Raw genomic sequence first — 19,853 nt, 5'->3', positions numbered from 1 at the left:
GCTGGGGTCCCCTCCAGAGGGGGCTGTGCTCCTGACACCATTGTTCTGGAAACCCTCAACACAATTTCCAATCAGCCCCGCGATAACACACCAGGATCTCGTGCCAAAGCAGGAGAAACAACCAACTGCTGGCCACTGTTACAGGAAGAAGTGAACGCAGGTGGAGGTCTGGGACAGATTTTCAGGGAATCAGGCTGGCCATAGTTTGCAGTTAATCCATGTCTTATGCATTCAGAATTCTACAAAAATAAAAAGGACTCTACCTCAAGTATCAGGACACAAGCTCCACCTTTAAACTTTGCAGCTGATTACTTAGCTCAGCTCAGGTAATTTCAAAGACATGGCCACCTGCCTGCACATTCTCACTGGTCACAGTACCAGTGAAGTATCAGAGATTAATGGGAGAGTGTGTCAGTTCCTTACTTGTATTCATCTTTACATTAAACTAGGCTGTAGATCCACCTGTGGCTGTCAGAGGTGCCATCTCCGGAGTCCTGATCCCACACCCCCTCCTGGCACACTGAACCACTCTGCCACAGCGGACCTTTTAGACAGATTCCCGCATGGAAAGCCACTGCTTTCCTGTGCAGAGCCCCAGGAAAGCCAGCAGGCAGCCAGCATCAGCCAGAGGCCCCTGTGCTGCAACTGACAGCGAAGCAGGATGTCCTGGACTAAGTGACACTCCCTCTATACTCCATGGTCATGTCCAAATAGCCCAGGAAACTATGAGTATCCAGCTCAGTCTCCAGACCATAATTTTGGCCAAAGATCCCAGGGTACCACGATGCAGCATTTGGGCTTGCTTGAGACTCTGACCAATACTAACCACAACTCCCAGCTTCAGCAAAGCACCAAATATGAGCACAAGTCAGGCCAAATTAAAATCCAGGCCTTAAAATATCCATCTCTCTCAGAGAGTTAAAGCAGCCATGAGCTAAGGGACTCGCTGTGAGGAAAGCCTCCTTCCAATTACCAGCCCCTTAATTTCACCTCTGGTTTGCCGTTCACTGCAGAGCTCAGCTGTCACTCTGGCTCCCAGTCCGTACACTGTGCACCAACTCCGTCTATTCTCATTACTTCCCCAAGAATATTTGCTTTTTTAAGCCTCTCTTGATATTTTCATCACTGCTGCAGCAATCTGTCTATGTGACATTCTCAGAATGGAAACAGTGGACACTCTCCAAACCTCAGGACAAAGCCAGAAATATTCCTCTGCTCAACTGGTAGTCATAATCATCCCTGAGTTATTTGGACCAGCATGTCTCTTTAGCTCAGATTCCCACAGTGCTGAGGCAGCAGGACCCCAAGGCCTCTGCTGGACCACAAGATCCACAGCAGAATTCCAAGGATAGCTGTGGACAGGAAGGTGTGCACAGAGTAAACATCTCCGAGTCTCTTCAGACTGGCCAGTCCTTGCCAGAAGTAAAAAAATAGATTTTATGATCTCCCTTGCTTTTACACTATAAATGATTTGAGAAAAAAACACTACAAATGGTACATCCACAGTATTGATCTGTATGTCAACTTTGACAGAGAAAACTTAACCTAAAACAGTGATGGTGTTTTGTGGCAATTAGGAAGTAGTTTAGTTTTGTTTAGTTTGATGCTGAAAGGATTCCATTTGCAACTCTTCTGATTGCCTTGGGCAGCATCTCTGAATTAATGGCACCTCTCTATCCTGAAACGCCACCCACACCTCTCTGTCCCAGCTGGAGCCTCGGCACCTTACAGACCGCCCGATGTTCCACAGCATCCTGCCAGCATTCCCCTCTGCTTTCCCTGTGCCTGGCTTTTCACACACCACAGCCATGCCAGCAGCTCTAGGTACCCAAGGACCGCGGCCCTAGCTCCTGGCACTACTTCAGTCCGACTTACTAGTCTGTCCCACGCCTGCAACACAGCCCCTGTCAGTGAAAGACCAGGCTCATACTCACTGCAAAATGCTGCCAGCACCAAACTCCAATGTGCCCTGGGCTATGAGAGCAGTGAACAGCCCCAACAGCTGACATTAAGTCCTCAAACTACTTCCCTAGAGTTTTACATGTTTTCTACTGATAGTCACACATCAATGAAGAAAAAGCAACAGCATTTCAACTCTCTCCTTTAAAACTCCTCTGCAGTCAAGGACAAGAAAATAAAAAAAAGCTCATGAATGTAATCATAAAGCCGAAAGTCAGTAATGGCTGCAGTCTGAGTTGTGAGTGAAATTAAAGCTTAAAAGATTAAGAGGCATGCAAGCTGGCTGAATGGCAGAAGTGGGGTAAAACAGATTACAAAGTCCCAGTTGCTTCATTAAAAAACATTCTACCAGGTTATTAAACCTTGTTTAGTGACCTTGTCAATATGCTTAACACTATTTCTCAGGAGTATTTTCCAGTGACATAACCCATGGCAGCTGATAATTCCTGCAGGCTCCTCAGCTGGCACAAGGGTTCCGTGACCTGGACAGAGGAGAGCCTGCTGAATTTAGTTTACTTCCTGAGGTAAAATAATCCCACTGGAAAAGAAGGAGGCAGGTCAGACAGTCAGGGTAGTTATTTTCTGCTCCAGTATGTTGAGGAACAGCCTTGTCACCCACCAGACCCCTTGACAGAACCAGTAACTGGAAGAACATCTGTGGTACAACCCAGCATTCCTGGTCCCCTGCTCCACCCAGAGCAGCCTGTCTATTTCTGGGGAAAGGTAAAATAGAGAAACTTGGACTCAACTGAAAAACAGAGCAGTTAAATACTAATTAAAAAAATCAAGCCATGCACACTCAAAATTACATGGTAATGCCAGAGTGATTTGCGACTCGTGGTTAATACTGCTCTCACATAAGCACTTCTCACCCTCCTCTGCAATGCTGCAAAACACTGAGGGTCAGTGCTGGGAGAAGACAGAGGGGGACAGGATGGCGAGGCAAGAGCAGCAGAGCTGCACAAACAAGATGAAGCTGGATGGGGGAAGGTCCAAAACCGAACAAACTCTGCTTGTGCTGGCTTGAATGAGAGCTGAATTAAGCAAGGACTGCTTCCGAGAATGCCGCGTCCTCGCCGCCAAGGACGGTGAGAGGGCAGGGGAAGGAGGGGAGAGCCCGAGAAGCACAAACACGAGCATGAGAGAAGACAGGACAGAGTGACTGAGGCCTGGAGGGGACCCCAAGCTAAGGTCAAGCTCCCCACGCACAGCTGGCTTGCAAGCACGGAAAAAGCCCAATATAATCCATCACAATGCAGACAGCAGCCTCCTCACTGCTATCAGGCATGTGTCCCCATGAATGTTGCTGGACTAATGTCTGAAGGGCTGCATCTGTTGCCATTTCATTCTCCCTCGCTGTTCCCTTACCTCCTCATTCCCCCTTTGCCAGAAGGAAGCAAAGCCGACACAGCAGCTAAAAAACAACATTTGGGTTACATGCCTTAGCAGCTGCCTACCTGCAGGGAAACGTGCTGGTGGCCCAGGTGCAGGGACACAGGAGGAAACAGCTGCAGACACATCCAACCTGCACTGCACAGGTGGGGAATGAGGACAGCTCCTAACATATTTCCATATACTGAAACCATCTACAGCTTACAAGTTGCATGTACCGCCTGGATGAAATAAGAGTAATCCTCCTCTGAGTGTGAGTGCTATGCAGAGTATTTCAACAGGCTGCAAGAAGAAAGCAGGACAAGCTTCTAAGGCTCACTGCTACAGGCACATGGGCAGCATTCACCGTCCACAGGGAAAACCTAAACTCTCTCTCCAAATATGCCTTGGTCAAACACCTCAACACATGCCAGATGTGAAGTTGTTCTGCTTCTGCAGAGTCTCAGTTCAAGGTATATTTGAAAGCTCTGATTTTCAGTGTGGATGCTAGTTTAGAAAATCCAGCCTTTAGGGTATGGTTCTCATCTGGCCATCAAACACACGTGCAACCTGCATCCACTGTCACTTTTTTAATCCCTCCAGTCCAGAATCTCTGGAGAAGATAAAAACAGGGAAAAATATTATTTCCCTGGCTGCAGAGCAGACTCCTGTACCTTAAGAGGTGCCTCCCTTGCCTGGGTAACATTAGCCAGGAGAAGTCAGGCCAAAGAGAGAGAGAGCAGAGGAGTGGGGAGAGGAGAAGGGATCAGAACCACTGGAAGAAAGCTGAATGCTCAAAAGACAGCTATGGGTAGATTCATGACCCAAGGGAGGAATCTGCTGAAAGCTTTTCTCCCAGGCCTCAAGAGCTGGAGTGGGAGTGATGAGAAGGAACACCATCACACTGGCAAGGGCAACCACTAAAAAGGATGGAGATGTAGTTGAGTCACTTGCTTAGCTCCAGACAAGAACAGCCCTAGGAGTGAGGGCAGGGCTCAGGACAGAGGCATTCTGTGCGGTGCCCTGTGGAAGGAAGCAGGAGTGAGAAGAAGAAGGGGGGCTCATATGGCTGAATGCTCCCAAGGAGAGCTGGGATGTGTGGAGACTGACATGGCCACTCAAACCAAGGCCAATCCAGGAAGGAAAGCCCTGTGGAGCAGCAGAAGCAGCATCTGAAGCCAGGACCCACAAGCATGCCACAGAATGCTATGCGCCAGGCAAAAGAGCAGGCTTGTGCCAGCTCTAATTGGCTCCTAAAACGACAAGTTATTATTTTTTATTTAATCTCCCTATGCTTTGTTTCCCCGTCTTTAAAACATCCCTTCATCTCACAGAGGTTTGGGGAAAATTAATTAACTGCTCATCAACTGCTCAGATACAATAGTGACGAGATCGGCAGAAGTTCAAGAGGAAATTAATAATTCTGCCTCTGGAACAGGGCTTGAATAGAGCCTGGTAAATAAGGCAGAAGGGCACAGAGTGAACAATAAGAGAAAACAAAATCCTGAATAGCTGCTCATTAAGTGAGCAAAGTCCATTCTGTGTGCAGAGGGAGGCAGGGAGCCCGTGGAGAACACGGCAAGGGACCCCATAATTAAAGCCTGGATAATAATGCACACACACTGGGGAGGCAAATTAAGGGTGCATAGGGAACCCTCACACTGCTATTTTCTAACTTTTCAGTGTTTGACTTTCAACCCTCACAATGCTCTTGCAATGCCATTTTTTTAGGTGTGCAGTGTCACACAGAGGCGTGGGCACGCTTCCCTTCTGTTCCAGCAGTGGGATGCTTATTCAGATTTATCCTGTAAAGTGTGCACATAGAGCCAGTAAAGGCTTGGAAGAATAAACAATATGGGCTGGTGCTCAAGCTAATGCATGCCAGGTTTTTGGGGCTGTGCATTTGTTTCTTTTTCTAAACACGGTGTACATAACCAAACCCAGTCTTTTCTTAGGCCAAAAAACAATACATCCAACACAGCACATACAAACTACACCCTAATTTAAAAATAAAACATATCCTGGAGAGAGTTGGGCAGTATTTAAAATTCAACTGTCTACCAGTCACAAAAGTAATAAAGACCAAACCAAAAGACAGCTTTCTAAAAGAGTGCAGCTGGAAACACAGCAGAAGGCCCCTGCAGGTCTGATCTCTGGGATTCCCAGCCCACAGGCAATACATCTGAAAATCTGAGGGCTCCAGCTGCTCCAGCCACAGGTCTGAGCCCAAAGAAAAAACCCTGGAGCACAGCAAGCACAACCAACCCCCAGGCTTACCTGGCAACTTGCTACTGAGATGCAGGTCCCCAGCAGAACAGAAATCTCACCAACAACCAAATTTACCGCCTATGTTAGTGCCTCTGTAGAGACACTGTTAACAATAAAACCAAATTCCTATTCATGCTAACACAAAACAAATGATGAATCACACCACTAAAATGGAATGACGTTTTGGTGAAAGGCTGGGAGTGGGAAACAATGAAAAGCATAAGAGTTTTATCAAAAACATTGGAATTATTGACACTGAAGTTTCTTATTTGCTAACTAAAATCACAGTTCCACATGGTGATGTCTATCATTCCAGTGCTTACCCACCCTCCAAGGGTTAGACTGCAGCAAAGAGAGGTTATGTGACTTGACAAAACCACACACAGATCACCAGCAGAGTCTCAAAGAAAACAAAGATGTGGCGAAGCAGTCAAAATCTCAACTCCTGGCTTGAAAGAGGCTCACAGACCATACTTAGGATGATTTGAACTTCTGAAAGCTACCACATCTGGAAGGCTGAAGACGTTTACAAGAACATTCTGGCTGTGATTTATCCTTTAAAACAATGACCTCCCACCTGTAAAAGGCCTCTCAAGAAGACAGACATTTTCTGTCAAGCCCCAAACTCTATCAGGCCTTTTCCACTGAAAGCTGTGGTTTGTAGCCATTTTTTAGCAGGTTTGAGGCATGCAGTCAATACTGTGCAGCGTGAAAATCAGAATTGGCTCTTCTGCCATCATTAACTGCTAGACAGTTAATCACTTTCATTTGCATGAAAAGAAGCAGACTGAGAAGGAAGTCCTATTGATGACAGGAGACCACCTCTGGGGAACAGAGCTTCATGCCCTAGGAAGGCTTTGGTCATTAAAAATTTACCTCAGTTAACTGGGTTTTCACAGTACGAGTTACAGCAGAACCACTGACACATTGAGCATCTGTAGCTGCCAGCTGCATGTTCCATGCAAATCAGGACACGTGGGTGGATAAAAAGTACTGCTGTGACCTTATCCTGAGGCCTCCTCACACTGAAAATGTTCCCCTTCAGCCTGTAGAAGTTCACTGCTAATGAAAACAGAACTGGATCACACAGAAAAACCCATTTCTCTGCATGTTTTCCCAGGCTCGCCAAGGTCTCTTCTCAGTTCTTCTTCCATTGCCCTGTGCTGGTAACGTGACCCCGTTTCTCCTCTTTACAAATAAGTCTGCATAGTAACACGTCAAAGAACATTTACAAGATTGTAAAAATACCTGGCACGTTGGCAAGTGCCAAGGTAAATGCAGATTCAGGTATTTAATTATACAGTCAATCATGTCTGCAATTCAGACAGCAGCTCAGATCTCACAACTTAATTACTTTAATTTCAGATGAATAGCTTGTGTTGTCAAGAGCAGTTTGACACGCTGGAGAACAGTCACAAACTACACTAGGAGCAAACAACCAATGTTTATTCCTCTGCCCACCCACACACCTTGGGCAGCTCAAAATGCCTGAGCTGACATCTGCTGCTCTGTTTCTCATTTCAAAAATGCGGGAGGAAAAGCACAGGGCTCTATTAGAAACAACAAAGCCAGAGAAATTCGTGACAGGGTTATGAACCTGGCATCTGATTTTGCAGTACAGCCAAGGCGCAGGGTGAAGCAAGAACTGTAAGGAATCATTAAATGCTCTTACCTGTCCTGCAAAAAGCCCACACACACCAATAATACAGAGGATGTTGAATACAGCTGAGCCTACAATGGTTCCAACGCCTACGTCTCCTTTTGTGATAAAAACACCTGAAAAACAAGTTCAAGAGAAGCTGTGTAAATGGGGAAGAACTGACTTTTTTCACATAAAATTGCTGACCTCAGACCCCATTAATGAATCTAAAGGTAGGTACTAGTTCTGCCACATTTTCCTCATATCTAATAGCGCACACTGCAGAGAATTGCTTTCTGAGGGGACCTGGATGGATTGTGTGACGGAAACCAAGCACCTCAGACACATCCAAGTGACTAACTTCCTGGTCTTGTGACCCAACATTATGGCAACACACACCATAAAACACTGCAAGATTGTGGTAGCAGCTGGTAGGACATAAATCTGCAGGAAACTCTCCCATAAGATATTCCTTCTTCCCATATCCCCATCCCAAACGGTTTCAGTAGGGATGAAGCTTCAGTAGAAGCTGGAGATGATTCAGAGCTGTCTGGCCACAGCTACTCACAAGCCAAGTGATGCCTCTCAGGATGAGTTACGGGGCTGTGTTACAAGCTTTTTTCAGAGCTCTTCTGTCAAATTTGGTTAAAATTGGCCAATGAGGTTAATGGTGAGGGAGATGAACTGACAGACACATGCATCATGGTGCTGCACAAAATCCTTTCCTTAGGAAGCCAGCCTAAAAATAACACCCCATCTCCTGCTGGCTGTCAGACTGTTTAAATTCACCACTCGCTTTTAAGGTCCCAACACTATTTATCTGGCCAGTGCAGTTTACATATTTTTTCCCACTTAATCCTTTTCTCAGAAACACAGAAGGACTCACCTGCCAAGTGACACACGGCACCTGGTGGGTTATGCCACAGCAGGAAAACAATCTGATGACCATCACGGCTTCTTGAAGTCGCCAGAAGGAATCTGGCTTTATTTTCACCCTAGTACTGCACTACCCTTAACCAAAGGACAATCCCAACTCGGTCCAATTTAAGTTCCCAAATGATAAGGCTTCGCTTGTGTAATCAGATCTCTCTGCAGAGCACACAGCTTTGTGTGAATTAACTCATGCTCTGCATCTGGCAGCTGTGACTGAAAGACAGGTGTCTCCTAGAGAAAGTATCTCAGCTGAGAACTAATTCTGCTCAGTGACGAAGAGCCCTCCGCGCCCTCCCAGCTGCTGCCCTAATGATCCCCTGCCAACGGAGGTGTGGGTGAGTCAGACTGCAGGAACACCTCACCCTCGTGCTTAGGCAGAGCATCACTCTGTAACAGTGCCTGCAGGGCCCCTCCCTCACAGCTGTGGGGGCACCTCCAGAGTATCCTGGGTTTTGCACACTGAATCCCTTCATCACACTTCCCTTAAGTGGAGAGATGCTTTGGAAGTGTGATGCTCTGACCAATCTGTTGCTGTGAGAAAGCATTTCAAATCCTCTCCTCCCCAGACTGGCTTCTCCAGTGAAAAATGGTGTTGGAAGACTAACCAGAGGGGAGGTGATGGCAGAGAACCTGCTGCTGAGGACATGAACAGTGTGTCAGGGTATCAACCAGAGAGGCTGGGGAAAATCCTTTCCCACTGTGCCCGGAGCCGGTGTGACAGATGGGGCAGCAAAGTGGCCAGGAGAGGATAAGGCTGTAGGTGCAGCCTGGCTGATGTGCAGCTGTGGTGAAGTGCCCACTAGTCCTGACTTGGCAGGGTCACATCCAGGCCCTGCTGCGACATAATGGCACTCCCAGAGTCACTTCACTTGGTGAGGACTCCCCATAGTCAGTGCCACGTGTGCCCAGGAGGGATTATAACACAGTTTGCAGGCAAGCAGGAATCCCGTTTCAGCTCTGAAAACGTGCAGGTTTTGGGAAGCAGCAGCAGGCTCCTTACCTATGACAGATGTGAACAGCTCAGGAGCAGAGCTTCCTGCTGCCATGAAAGTTGCCCCAGCCACATCTTCACTGAGATGCAAGCGCTGCAGAGAAACACAGAGTCACTGATTACCACACCAAGCAGCTGAAGGAATTCCAGTCCTTGCGTTAACCTGCTGGCCGAGAGCAGGTACCTGTAAGGGTTTGTGTAAATAAGGATTAAGTACTGGGGAAAAGTCACCACAGGCACTGGCTACTGAAGTCAACATGGCCTGGCAGAGAGGTCAGGTTATGCCACTGACACTTTTAGAGAGGAGGGAAAGGTCAGCAATCCAGCCAACAGGAAGGCAGCTTCACCACTCACAGGTCTGTCAGCTCCTCGACCCCAGCAACACACAGATGCCTTACCTCTCCCACTTTGGCCTGTAAAGGGCAGGGCTAGGGCTCAGGCTGGGTTCACCCCCAGCCACCTTCCCAGGTACAACTTATGCCTTGGTTTACCCTCTCCTTACCCCCTTTCTCCTGGACTACATCACTTACCTCCTGTACCTGTTCCACAGCAGTACCCAAGGACTCTCTAAAACACGGAGGCTTCTGGAAGGAAAAGGACCCACTGTTCCAAAGAAACTTCATCAGCATATGCTGCTTCCAAAGATTTCCTTGGTTAATTACACTCTGTGTTGTCTGCACTCCCACTGCTCCATCTGCACCAGTTGCTGCTCAGCAGATGCCACAAAGCACCTTCTCCTGCTAAACAGGAGCAACAGCCAGCTCCTGCCATACGGCCACCACCCTGAGCTGTTACTACACCAAGGCAGCAGCTGCCACTGTGGGAACACAGGAAAGGCAGCCAGGAACACGCAGAAGGCAGCCCAGGGTGGTGGAAAGTGTCCCAGGCAGAGCTGGCTTTTGAGGCAGCCCCACCACCCTGGCAGGACACGGGAAACCTCCCTCTGTCCCTGTTCCCCTGCAGCACTTCAGGGCTCCTCTGCTGCTCCATCCTCGCCGAAGTACCTTTGCACAGAGACAAGAGGGCAGAAATCCTCACAGCAGGCTTTTCTGAAGATTCCAGAGTGGAATCCACTCCTGGCCCCTAAGGGAGGGTAACTCCATCCACTGCCCACACATGTGTAACAGCCTTTCATAGGTAAGTTATGGGGACAAGTGAAAATGTGCCCTCGCCAGGAACACCTTCAAAGCAGAAGACCACAGCATTGCTGGAGTGCTATAATGCTTGTGGAACCCAATAAAATACAGCTTTATGGAAAACCATTTTAAACAGGATTAAAACTATCATGAAAGAAGTTCCCAGGACCAGAAGCAGATCCCCAAAGGCCAGGTTCTTCTGCAGGATGCTTCATGAAACTATGGAGACAGCTATCCTGCAGCAGCTGCTGGAACTCAGGGTGCCTCTTGAAAGCAAAGCCACCAGCCAAGGAAACCAGCTGTGCTGACTTCCTGGGGGGCAGGTTTAATTCAAAGCTACAGTACAAGCCCTCGAGGACTCACCAAAACGCACATGATGGTTATGCTAATACAACAGAGCAGAAAACAGCACCCTGTGTAGGAGGCAAAAATCTATTTGCAGACAAATGTGTGCCACTGACATAGTGTAAATGCTCTGTAACACCAAGAATGGAGCAGCCAGGCAAGTGCAAGTAGAAACAAAATAAAATCAGGGTTTTGTTGTAAGTACATCTGAGCTAACACAGAAAGCGAATGTCTACCATAGCGAGTGTTCTGGAGCAAATTCTCATGTCAACACACATTTGGGAATACAAATGGCTTGCTGGTTCAACTCAACAACTGCTTCCCAAACTAGATGGAGCTAAACCATCTAGTTTAGATTTAGAGCACCTAAACTGTGAGAAGATGTAGAACAATTACTGATAGATCTTCAAGGCCAAAAAAGCCTTCAGGCAGGAGGCCTGAATTCTTGGTGTGTAAAATGCATAAGAATATTTGAATGTCTCCAAACAACATCTGAGAAAAGACCTTTCTGGGAGATAATCAAGCAGGAGCAATAGGACAGTTAAAGTCTGATCCATTTATGTGACCCATTTTGATAATCCCTAATGGCACAGCACCTTTCTCCTGGACAGTAACTTTTCAATACAAGTACTCCAGATCTGGTGGTCAATTGCTGAGCTTTCTCTTTCACACACAGTTGGATAAAAATTGTTATTGTCATCTTATTGGTAGTGCTGGATAACAGAATGGTTCAGAACCACTAAGGCACATCAGGAATTGTTGTGTACCATTAAGAAGACAACAAATAACCAAAAAAGCAGAGACCTAAGCAAGTGAAAACTGCCTTCCAGGGCCCAGGGGCTTGCAAATACTGCAGTAAATCACGCAGGGAGGGTGTTTGTTTTTAGACATCAGACGTCTGTACAAACCCAAGCACATCTGAGAATTCGTCAGAAGATCGAATGGCCCTGTCAGGCTGGCATTTGTTGGACCAGCTTCTGGGGCAGGTGCAGACACACAGATCCTGCACGTGCAGAGAGTTAATGACCATAAAAGAGCTTGTGACAGTGAAGTTTACCACCAATGAAGTTAGACACTGGTAGCATCATGCACAGCGTTTCCTACTGTCATTTGTAAGCACAGTCAAGGATCAACTTTTCTACTAAGCAGCGCAGGAAACAGAGGTGCAGGGAAGCAATGGAGCTTGTCCAGGGCCACTCAAAGCCCCTGGCAGAACTGCAACAGGAGCCAGTGCTCCACAGACCAGGGAAGGCCTCTTGGCCATGAGCGAGGCTCAATCAAAACACGCTCATGGGTGGTATTTAAGGAGTGCTCAGCCAAGAGAAATAACAACCTCCCTCCATCTCCTGTGTCCCTGTGACCCTCTGGATGGCTAGCTTGCCCTTGGGCATATTGACAGCACCCCAAAATAATAGCCTGTCCTGGACGCTGTCCTGTTCAGCTTAGGTTTTGTTCATCCACAGACACCGGAGCCAGCTTCTAGAGCCACATTTCTCAGTGAGGTTCACTTGCCTGGGAGAGGGGACGTCAAAGAACTCAGCATGTCTACATTCCCCAGCATCTCCTATCCCCATGTCCACAACCATGTTCCCTCTCCTGAACCTTGCAATGGGGTTCCCCAGATTCAGCCCCAGAGGGTGCAGGACAGAAGCTCCTGTGTTGTGTTGTTACCTTTCAGTTACCTCTATACTTAAGCACCAAAAAGTAGAATTTCTTGGGGGCTTTTTTCCTTGATAGTGCAAAAAAGGCCCACACAGAAGGTTGCTGAACTTCCAACTATCAGGTTAGTTTAGAGATGGCCTCCATGGGTGCTGTCAGCACAAATGACTTGTCCTGTCAACTGCCCCACCTCTCCCAGGGCCAGCACAGCCCACGCCCTGACGGATGACGCTTGTTCCCAGGCACGTGGGCAGGCGTCTTCTACAAATGACAAAGACCTCTCACGGCCAAGACCAACCGTATTCTCCACACACAGAGATTTCACTGCCTGATCTGACAGCAGATACAGCTTGCAGTAACTCTGGGCACACGGTCTGTGTTTGCCCTGTGGCTGGCTGAGCTGATTTAGGCTGAAATGTACCCCTTGTCTTTTAAAATGCAGGCATCCTGACCTTACCAAAGAGAAACAGAGTCCCCTGCAATCGCTGGAAGCATTCACAAGCTTCTTTACAGCTGACCTAGCTGTCCCTGCTGCTTTACAGCTTACACCCACACAACACAAGGTATATGACAGTCATGACTTTGAGGGCAGGGTACAAGACCCACGATTTCTACTGGGGTAAATCACCAGAAGCTTTAATTTGTATCAGCTAAGGCTAGGGCCTGGTGTTTCTGCAGAGACATCTGCAAAGACATGCAAACGAGAGGCAACACAGCAACCCCCACAGTGTGAATGCCTGGAGCACCTGGAGAGCCTGTCCTACAAGGAAGAACACGGCGCTGAGTCAACATGCACAGGTCATGCTGAGTGACAAGACAAGCAGCAAGGGCAACACTGCAGGACAACAGTCAATGACGATGTCGTCACCACACGCCAAGGCTCCCCAGAACTGCTGGGAAAGCAGCACACGAGAAAGGAACATCTAACACTTACTTCGCAGATCTTTTCCAGCGAAGGGACAAAGAAGTCATCGCAGACGATTGCCAACGCGTAGAACATGTACACAGCCTGCAACGGAGGAGAGAAAAGGCTGAGTCTGGAGACACACAGAACCGAATGGCAGCATCCCTACGCATCTCAGGTTTGATTTGGTATAGGCTTGTCAAGAAAATAAAATGCTCTTGCAAGAAGAATTCATCGAGCTGTCTGGGATTTAATTGGAAGATCATGGAGTACTTAGCCAAAAGTTCTAATAAACTATCGAAAGCTGCCAACGTTTTATCTTCACTGTAAAGACTGCTTTTCTTTTTCTTTTTTTTAAATTCTCTGGACATTGCTAAGCCACACTGAAGTATTTTTACCTTCCTTTTCTTCCCCGTTGTGCAGTGCAAGGCTTTTTTATCACTCTGTTCTATGAAATCTAAACCCTGGAGGAGTCGTTTTTGAAATCTAGTGTTCTGAAAAAGGGGAAAGGAGCTTGTTTTGCTGGACTGAAGCACCCTGCCACGTCACCTGGGTCCCAGTAGTAAATCCTGCCGAACTTCACACAAGAACAAGTGAAACCAAGGGGGAACACAGAACTTGAAAGGACACAGAGCCAATCAGCTCTTCAATTTCATGCAAGAAGCATTTAATCTAGGTTTCTGCACTATTAAAAAGAATGTGCTGGGGCCTGATCTCTGCCCAGAGAGGCAAAGGACACAGTGTGGCTCACATCCACACAGCAAAGGCCTGGAGGGCAACCTGGCCCATCCTGCCCACAGGGCAGGAGCTCGCTCCCCACCTTGACACAAAGATCACCACTGGATGGGAAAATGCCCACTGGCATAGGGGAAAACCAGGGGAAAAGCATGCCAAGCCCCAGCAGGGCCCACCCCTGCAGCCAGGCTGAGTCCGCCTCCCAGCCCACTCTGGTTTTCCAGCATGGACACATCCCAGGCTTGATGCAAGGTTCAAAGACACCTTTTTGGTGACACCTGCCAAGCACCAGCACAGAGTTGTTTCTAGCAGCAGTGAAGCTCCAGGGACGAACTACAGCTGAGAAAAGTGGCCAATATTTGTAGAAAAACAGTGTATTAATCCTAGGGAACCACAGTTCCCAAGTACATCACCAACAGATCCTCTGGCTTTGCTTGTTGTTGAAGTCCTGCAGAAGCTCAGGTGATGGGAGGAGACCAGAGTATTTTTTTCTGGAGAGAAAGCAGCAATAAAAATGGCCTCCAGATTTCCAGGTTTTTGTTCTTATTTTGATTTCCCAGGAACATGTTTAAATCCCCCAACCCCATCATAAACACAGATTCTAATTTGGCAGAATTACAACTTTGCTGCAAAAAGCCAATAATTACTGTACATCTCAGCCATGAAAACTTTTTGAGCTCAAAAATAATTCAAGTGTATTTTTTTTTCAGGATTAGAGATGGGAATTTCATCATAACAAATGACTTTGATGCTATCTTGACACAGTAGGCGCTTGAATGTCACTCGTTTCTGTGCTTCTTTGTCCCTCCTCATAAACATAAGTGTAACTTAGGCTTTTTGAAAATCTTACGCTGCTGAACAACTCCGAGGACCACAAGAGTAAGCAAAGCTCCAGGTCTCTGCTGGGTGCAGCAAAGAACCTGATCTTGCAAAGGGAGCACCAGCTGCTGCCACAATACCCACTGTGAACAGAGATCAAGGAAGGAAATGGCTCACAGGCATTGTGCACCATAGGAGCAAGGATCAGAAAGGGCTCCAGAGAGCGGTGTGGCCAAATTAGACGGAAATACAACGGATAGCGGATTCCTAACTTCAGCCTGGAGTTTTGATCTGCGAATCACACTAATCTGCAGTGGGTCATGCCCTCGCTGTCCTGTCCAAACACACAGCAATGTGTCCATCAGCATCATCCCTGTAAAGTGAGCGTGTCCTCTCCGTTTGACACGATCCACACCCGTGGAGCTGCTTGAGCTTCCTGCTCACCCCAGACGCCCCACAAGTGGCACACACGCACTGCACTGTCTGTAGCTGTCCTCAAGCCATGCCGAGCTCCGCGGGGCTCACCAGAGGCACCAGGGGCAAGGCACCCAACAGTTTGTCAGCTTAGGAAATTCCTTCTCTGGATTTTTATACACACATTCAGATGATCCCAGGAGAGGATTTGTGTCACTTCCAGTGCACTCAAGTCTGCCAAAGCATCTCCATGGCCCAGCATTAAAGTGGACTCTCATGGTGTCCAGATTTTTAGAGGGCACAACAACAACTTTCAAGGGTGACAAGGGAATTTGCTTTTGTCCACCCATGCTTTCTCATTAGTAGGATCAGGTACAAGACAAAAGGCAAAAAAGGCACTGAAATGAGTAGGAATGGAAAAATAAATGTGAAAGAACTGATGCCCCACAGGCCCTTGCTCATCCCCCTCAGGAGTGGGGACTGGCACTCTGCTGCAGGAGCTGGAAGTGTGAGCCAAACCTCTGCACCCCTCAGGATGAGCACTGGCACCAGGCTGACAGCACTGACCAGGCTGAGCCCATGCAAGGTGTACACTCCAGCATTTACTTTAATGACCTTGCTGCTCTCACAGATCTGGTTTTGGCTGCGAGTCTTCTCTAAGTTTATTCAAGTGGCTTGGGTGCAATAAACTGTAAATCTATAAATAAAGTGTCAGAACCTAAGGAGTATCTGGCTAAACCCCAGCCTCATTCACAGTCTAAACCACTGGAAGCTACCCACAGTCAGTGAACACATGAGGACAGTAACTGTTAACTTCCTTGGAAGTTCCTCCGGCTTTTTGGTGGGGCTTGTTTGTTTGCTTTTTAAACAAACAAAACAAAGCAATGTTTAGAGTTTGGGCCAGCAGGGACACAAGCAAAACATTTAATTTAATATCAAGCCAGACTCGGAAAGAGACTAGGGACCAGTGGGGGCTTTTTTATGCAAGAGGGAGGAAGGCAGGAGCATCAGGGAGGCCAGTCTGCACAGCACGTCCCACAAGGAGAAGGCTAACGGCACGGCTGAGACACTCAGCATAATGAGCTGGTATCATCTTCCATCTAAGCGATACTGAGATTCCACCAAGGAGCCCCACGAATTTTTCCTTCAGCACATGCTCCCCTGTCCTCGCAGGCACCATGGGAGCAGCAGCTCTGGAAAGGAGCAGGCCAGCACCAACTGAAGCCTGTTCCACCTGAAATTGCCACTAGGAATTAAGGAAGTGGTTGGGGGACATGGAACCTGGCCTGTGCAATGGCAGCAGAGCACAATGTGGAGGACTCAACACACAAAATAAGGCTCAGCCCCATCCTCACTCGTGTTCAGCTCCAAGTGATGATATGGGAGTCTTTAGCCAGGCAACACACTTAAAAAAAACAAGCTCACTCCTCCTCCCCCAAAGGATATTAAAGAATTAGGAAAATGCAATGGCCCTGCATAAAAGGATTATAAATGCCAGATTAAGTACCACATTAGGACTGATTTGAAAATGATGATTCTAACAAACAAACATGCAATCTCTTCATCAAAGGTGATTAAGTATCTTATTGAAAATACCTGTTCCACTGCACAGGACAGAAATGGTCATTTTTCATGTTTGTCCAGCGGTCCTTTGCGCTTCCCATGAACTAAAACTCGCTTCACTGAGCTAAAGCTTTTCACAAGAGAGCATACTGCCATAGAAACAGCAATCCCTACAGCCCTGCCTTCTTCCCAGAGGGCTGGAGAAGGCTGAGGTGACCACCCCTGCTGCTGCCTCACAGACCCCTGCAGAGGGCAGGACTAGCAAGGGGCAACCCCTGAAACCACTCTCACTACATTACAAACCCAGCTAAAACTCCATTGCTGGGGGGAAATTAAAAAACCCCAACCAAAGCAGGAAGCCACAGAGGCCGGGTTGACTCTGGCCAGCAACCTGTGTACCACGATGTGCCCAGCAGCGCTCCCACAGTACCAGCGTGGATGGCCAGGGCACTGGAGAAATCACCGCTCGAAGGAGACAGCTCTGTGCTGCAGAAATGAGACGTGTCTGGGTATTGATCCGATGCAGAAACAGATGGAGACAGGACCTGTCCGGGGTGACCTACATTTCCCGAGCGCTTCGCAGGAGGGAGGCAGGTGCCTGTTAGATCTCCCGTTCCCATGGCTACAAGAAGCGGTGCCAAGCCAGGAGCAGGAGGGATGGTTGAGCACAGATACTGCTCCTTCACCCTGCTCAGTGTGGACAGGCTCAGCTCTGATTGTGCACAGGCTCCTCATGCTGGCAACCCAAAATATCCTGGCACTGAGCTCCAAAACTGCTGGAGGAAGCTGGGAAAAAGGAAGCAGCACTGTGCTGTCAAAAACACTGGGGTAATGCAGAGACCCAAACCCCCCGTTCTCAGCTGCCAGGCTAAACTTTGGTAATTTCTCAGCAAAGCCATTTCCCTCCTGTCTTGAGGGGATAGCTGGTGCCAGTACCCCTGAGCATGGCAGGGCTGAAGTTCTGCATGGGGACATCAGCTGGAACAAACTGAAAACCAGGAAAAGGCTAAGAAAGCAACTACAAAGCTTTCCAGTACACAAAGGGACTGCCAGAGAGCTGGAGAGGGACTCTGACAAGGGCTTGGAGTGACAGGACAAGGGGGAATGGCTTCATGCTGACCAAGACCAGGGTAGATTGGGTATTAGGAAGTATTTCTTCCCTGTAAGAGTGCTGAGGCGCTGGCACAGGGTGCCCAGAGCAGCTGTGTCTGCCCCTGGATCCCTGGAAATGTCCAAGGCCACGCTGGATGAAGCTTGGACTAACCAGGGGGAGTGGAAGGTGTTCCAGCCCACAGTAGGGAGTTGGAACTGGATAACGTGTAAGGTTCTTTCCAATCCAACCCAGTCTATGATTCTACAACAATGTTAAAACTGCAAGAAGAAGACCTTGGGTGCTGGGGAGCTCTCAGGCTGCAGAAACAGGACCAGATTTAAAATGCAGACCCTGGTGCCTCCAAACTGAACACTCCAAACCAGCGACTTAGTGCTGAGTTACTCCGCAGCTCAGCCTCTTCTCAGAAGGGACATGGAAATAACGAATGGCACTGAAGCAGTCAGCAGCTGCTGAGCTCTGTAAAGCTCTGAAAAAGTATCCAGAAAAAATTAAGCACCATGACTTCAACCAGTAATATGCCCTCAGTGGCCCACCTTTCCTTCAAACCAAAGTATTTTCAGTTCAGACCTAAAACTATTGCTGACCTGCCCGGTTTTTCCTAGACTTTTCAAGTGTTTAGAGGTTAACTTTCATCTTTGTGAAGCATCAGATCACGGTTAGTAGTTCACACAGCCCCACTGTGAAGATTTGCTGGGGTCTTTTTTCCCTTTTTATTAAACAATAGGTACAAGATGCCCTGGGAAGCCTCCTGCACTTCCCCAAGGCCCCAGTGATAGCTTCTGTCCTGTCCCACTGGTTTCTGGTGAACCGGCTTTGCCCTGATGTCTTTCAGAAATAAACATGTAAGTACGAGCAAAGGGGCTGAGCAGAGAGAACAACATTTTTACTGAAATGAAGAGAAACTGTTTAAGGGGAGGTCACTAACATGAGAACCATGGTGATGATGTCTAATCATCACTGCATTGTTCTCCCTACCATTACAGAGCCCTTTCACCGTCCAATTTCCTCAAACCCATGAAGAAACCTCACTGGAGACAATGAAACTCTTGTCTGTATCCTCTTTTCCCCAAAAAAGTGCATTTCTGCTCTGATTTCATTACACATTTGGTAACTGTATTTCTGGAAGGTAAAAAAGCAGAACTGGAGGTTCATTACCCCAGCACAAAGAGCACCCTTCCAACCCAGACTAGAGGCAGGTAACTAAATGCTGTCAGTTTTCTGTTTTCTCTGAGTATCACTTTTTTCTTTGACAAGAGGTTGTCTCTAGCTATCCCAGTACTAGAGAGGCTGAATCCAGCCAGGTCCTGCACCTCAGGGACCACAAGACAAAGAGAAGTCAGCAAATTTTCCTAAATCCACAAAGCTGCTATGTGGAACAATGGAGCAGCGACGGATCAAGGGAGCTCCTTGCTATTTGCTAGCAGGGAAGAAACTGAGTACATTTCTGCTGGGACAGGGGATGCTTTTCTACTCGTTAAAAACAGATTTTTCTTTTTATTCTGAAGTAGACCATTCAGTCCTCCAGACTCCATTTTGATACATGTTAAAGGCACATTCAGTGCATTCAGAACTGAATTTATACAGGAGTATTCTTGTTGGTGATAAAAAATCCAGCTTGGGTCCAGTGCTCAGTTTCCAAAACATTTCAAAGCTCAATGTTTCCATGGAAACTTGGGATTCTTGAACTTGCCAGGCACGGTCAATAGCAACGTTACTCAACAAATTTCTGCAGCTATTTAGCCAAAATAAAATCCTAACACAGAGGGCTCACATTAAAATACACAATACAATCTAATTTATACTCAAAAAGAAATCATGAATCTCTTCTCACAGCTAGTGGTGACTGCTCATTTAAGCTGACTAAAAATTGTTAAAAGCTTCTAAACATTCATTAGGAGCAGGTACTTCTGCAGCCGCTTAAGAATGCCTCTAATGCAACCCATAGAGCTGATAAAGCAAACCTTCCAATCCATGTAATCCCACAGATACTTCTATGTCAATAA

The 19,853-nt window shown here is 47.5% G+C and overlaps 1 protein-coding gene across 8 annotated transcripts in view; it reads right to left on the bottom strand.

Moving 5' to 3' along the window:
- Positions 1–19,853, bottom strand: part of SLC24A3 (solute carrier family 24 member 3) — a 110,444-nt gene that overhangs the window by 35,299 nt on the left and 55,292 nt on the right. For all 8 annotated transcript variants that reach the window (XM_086879422.1, XM_086879423.1, XM_086879429.1 and 5 more), the window contains 3 exons: positions 13,236–13,310; positions 9,171–9,255; positions 7,271–7,374 (listed from right to left, as the gene is read on the bottom strand). In XM_086879422.1, coding sequence (XP_086735548.1) covers positions 7,271–7,374; positions 9,171–9,255; positions 13,236–13,310 — 264 coding nt within the window. The remainder of the gene's footprint in view (positions 1–7,270; positions 7,375–9,170; positions 9,256–13,235; positions 13,311–19,853) is intronic.

This window comes from Cyanistes caeruleus, chromosome 2 (assembly GCF_971803275.1).
Source record: "Cyanistes caeruleus chromosome 2, bCyaCae1.hap1.1, whole genome shotgun sequence".
Classification (NCBI taxonomy): domain Eukaryota; kingdom Metazoa; phylum Chordata; class Aves; order Passeriformes; family Paridae; genus Cyanistes; species Cyanistes caeruleus.
This window is presented reverse-complemented; position numbering and strand designations above follow the sequence as displayed.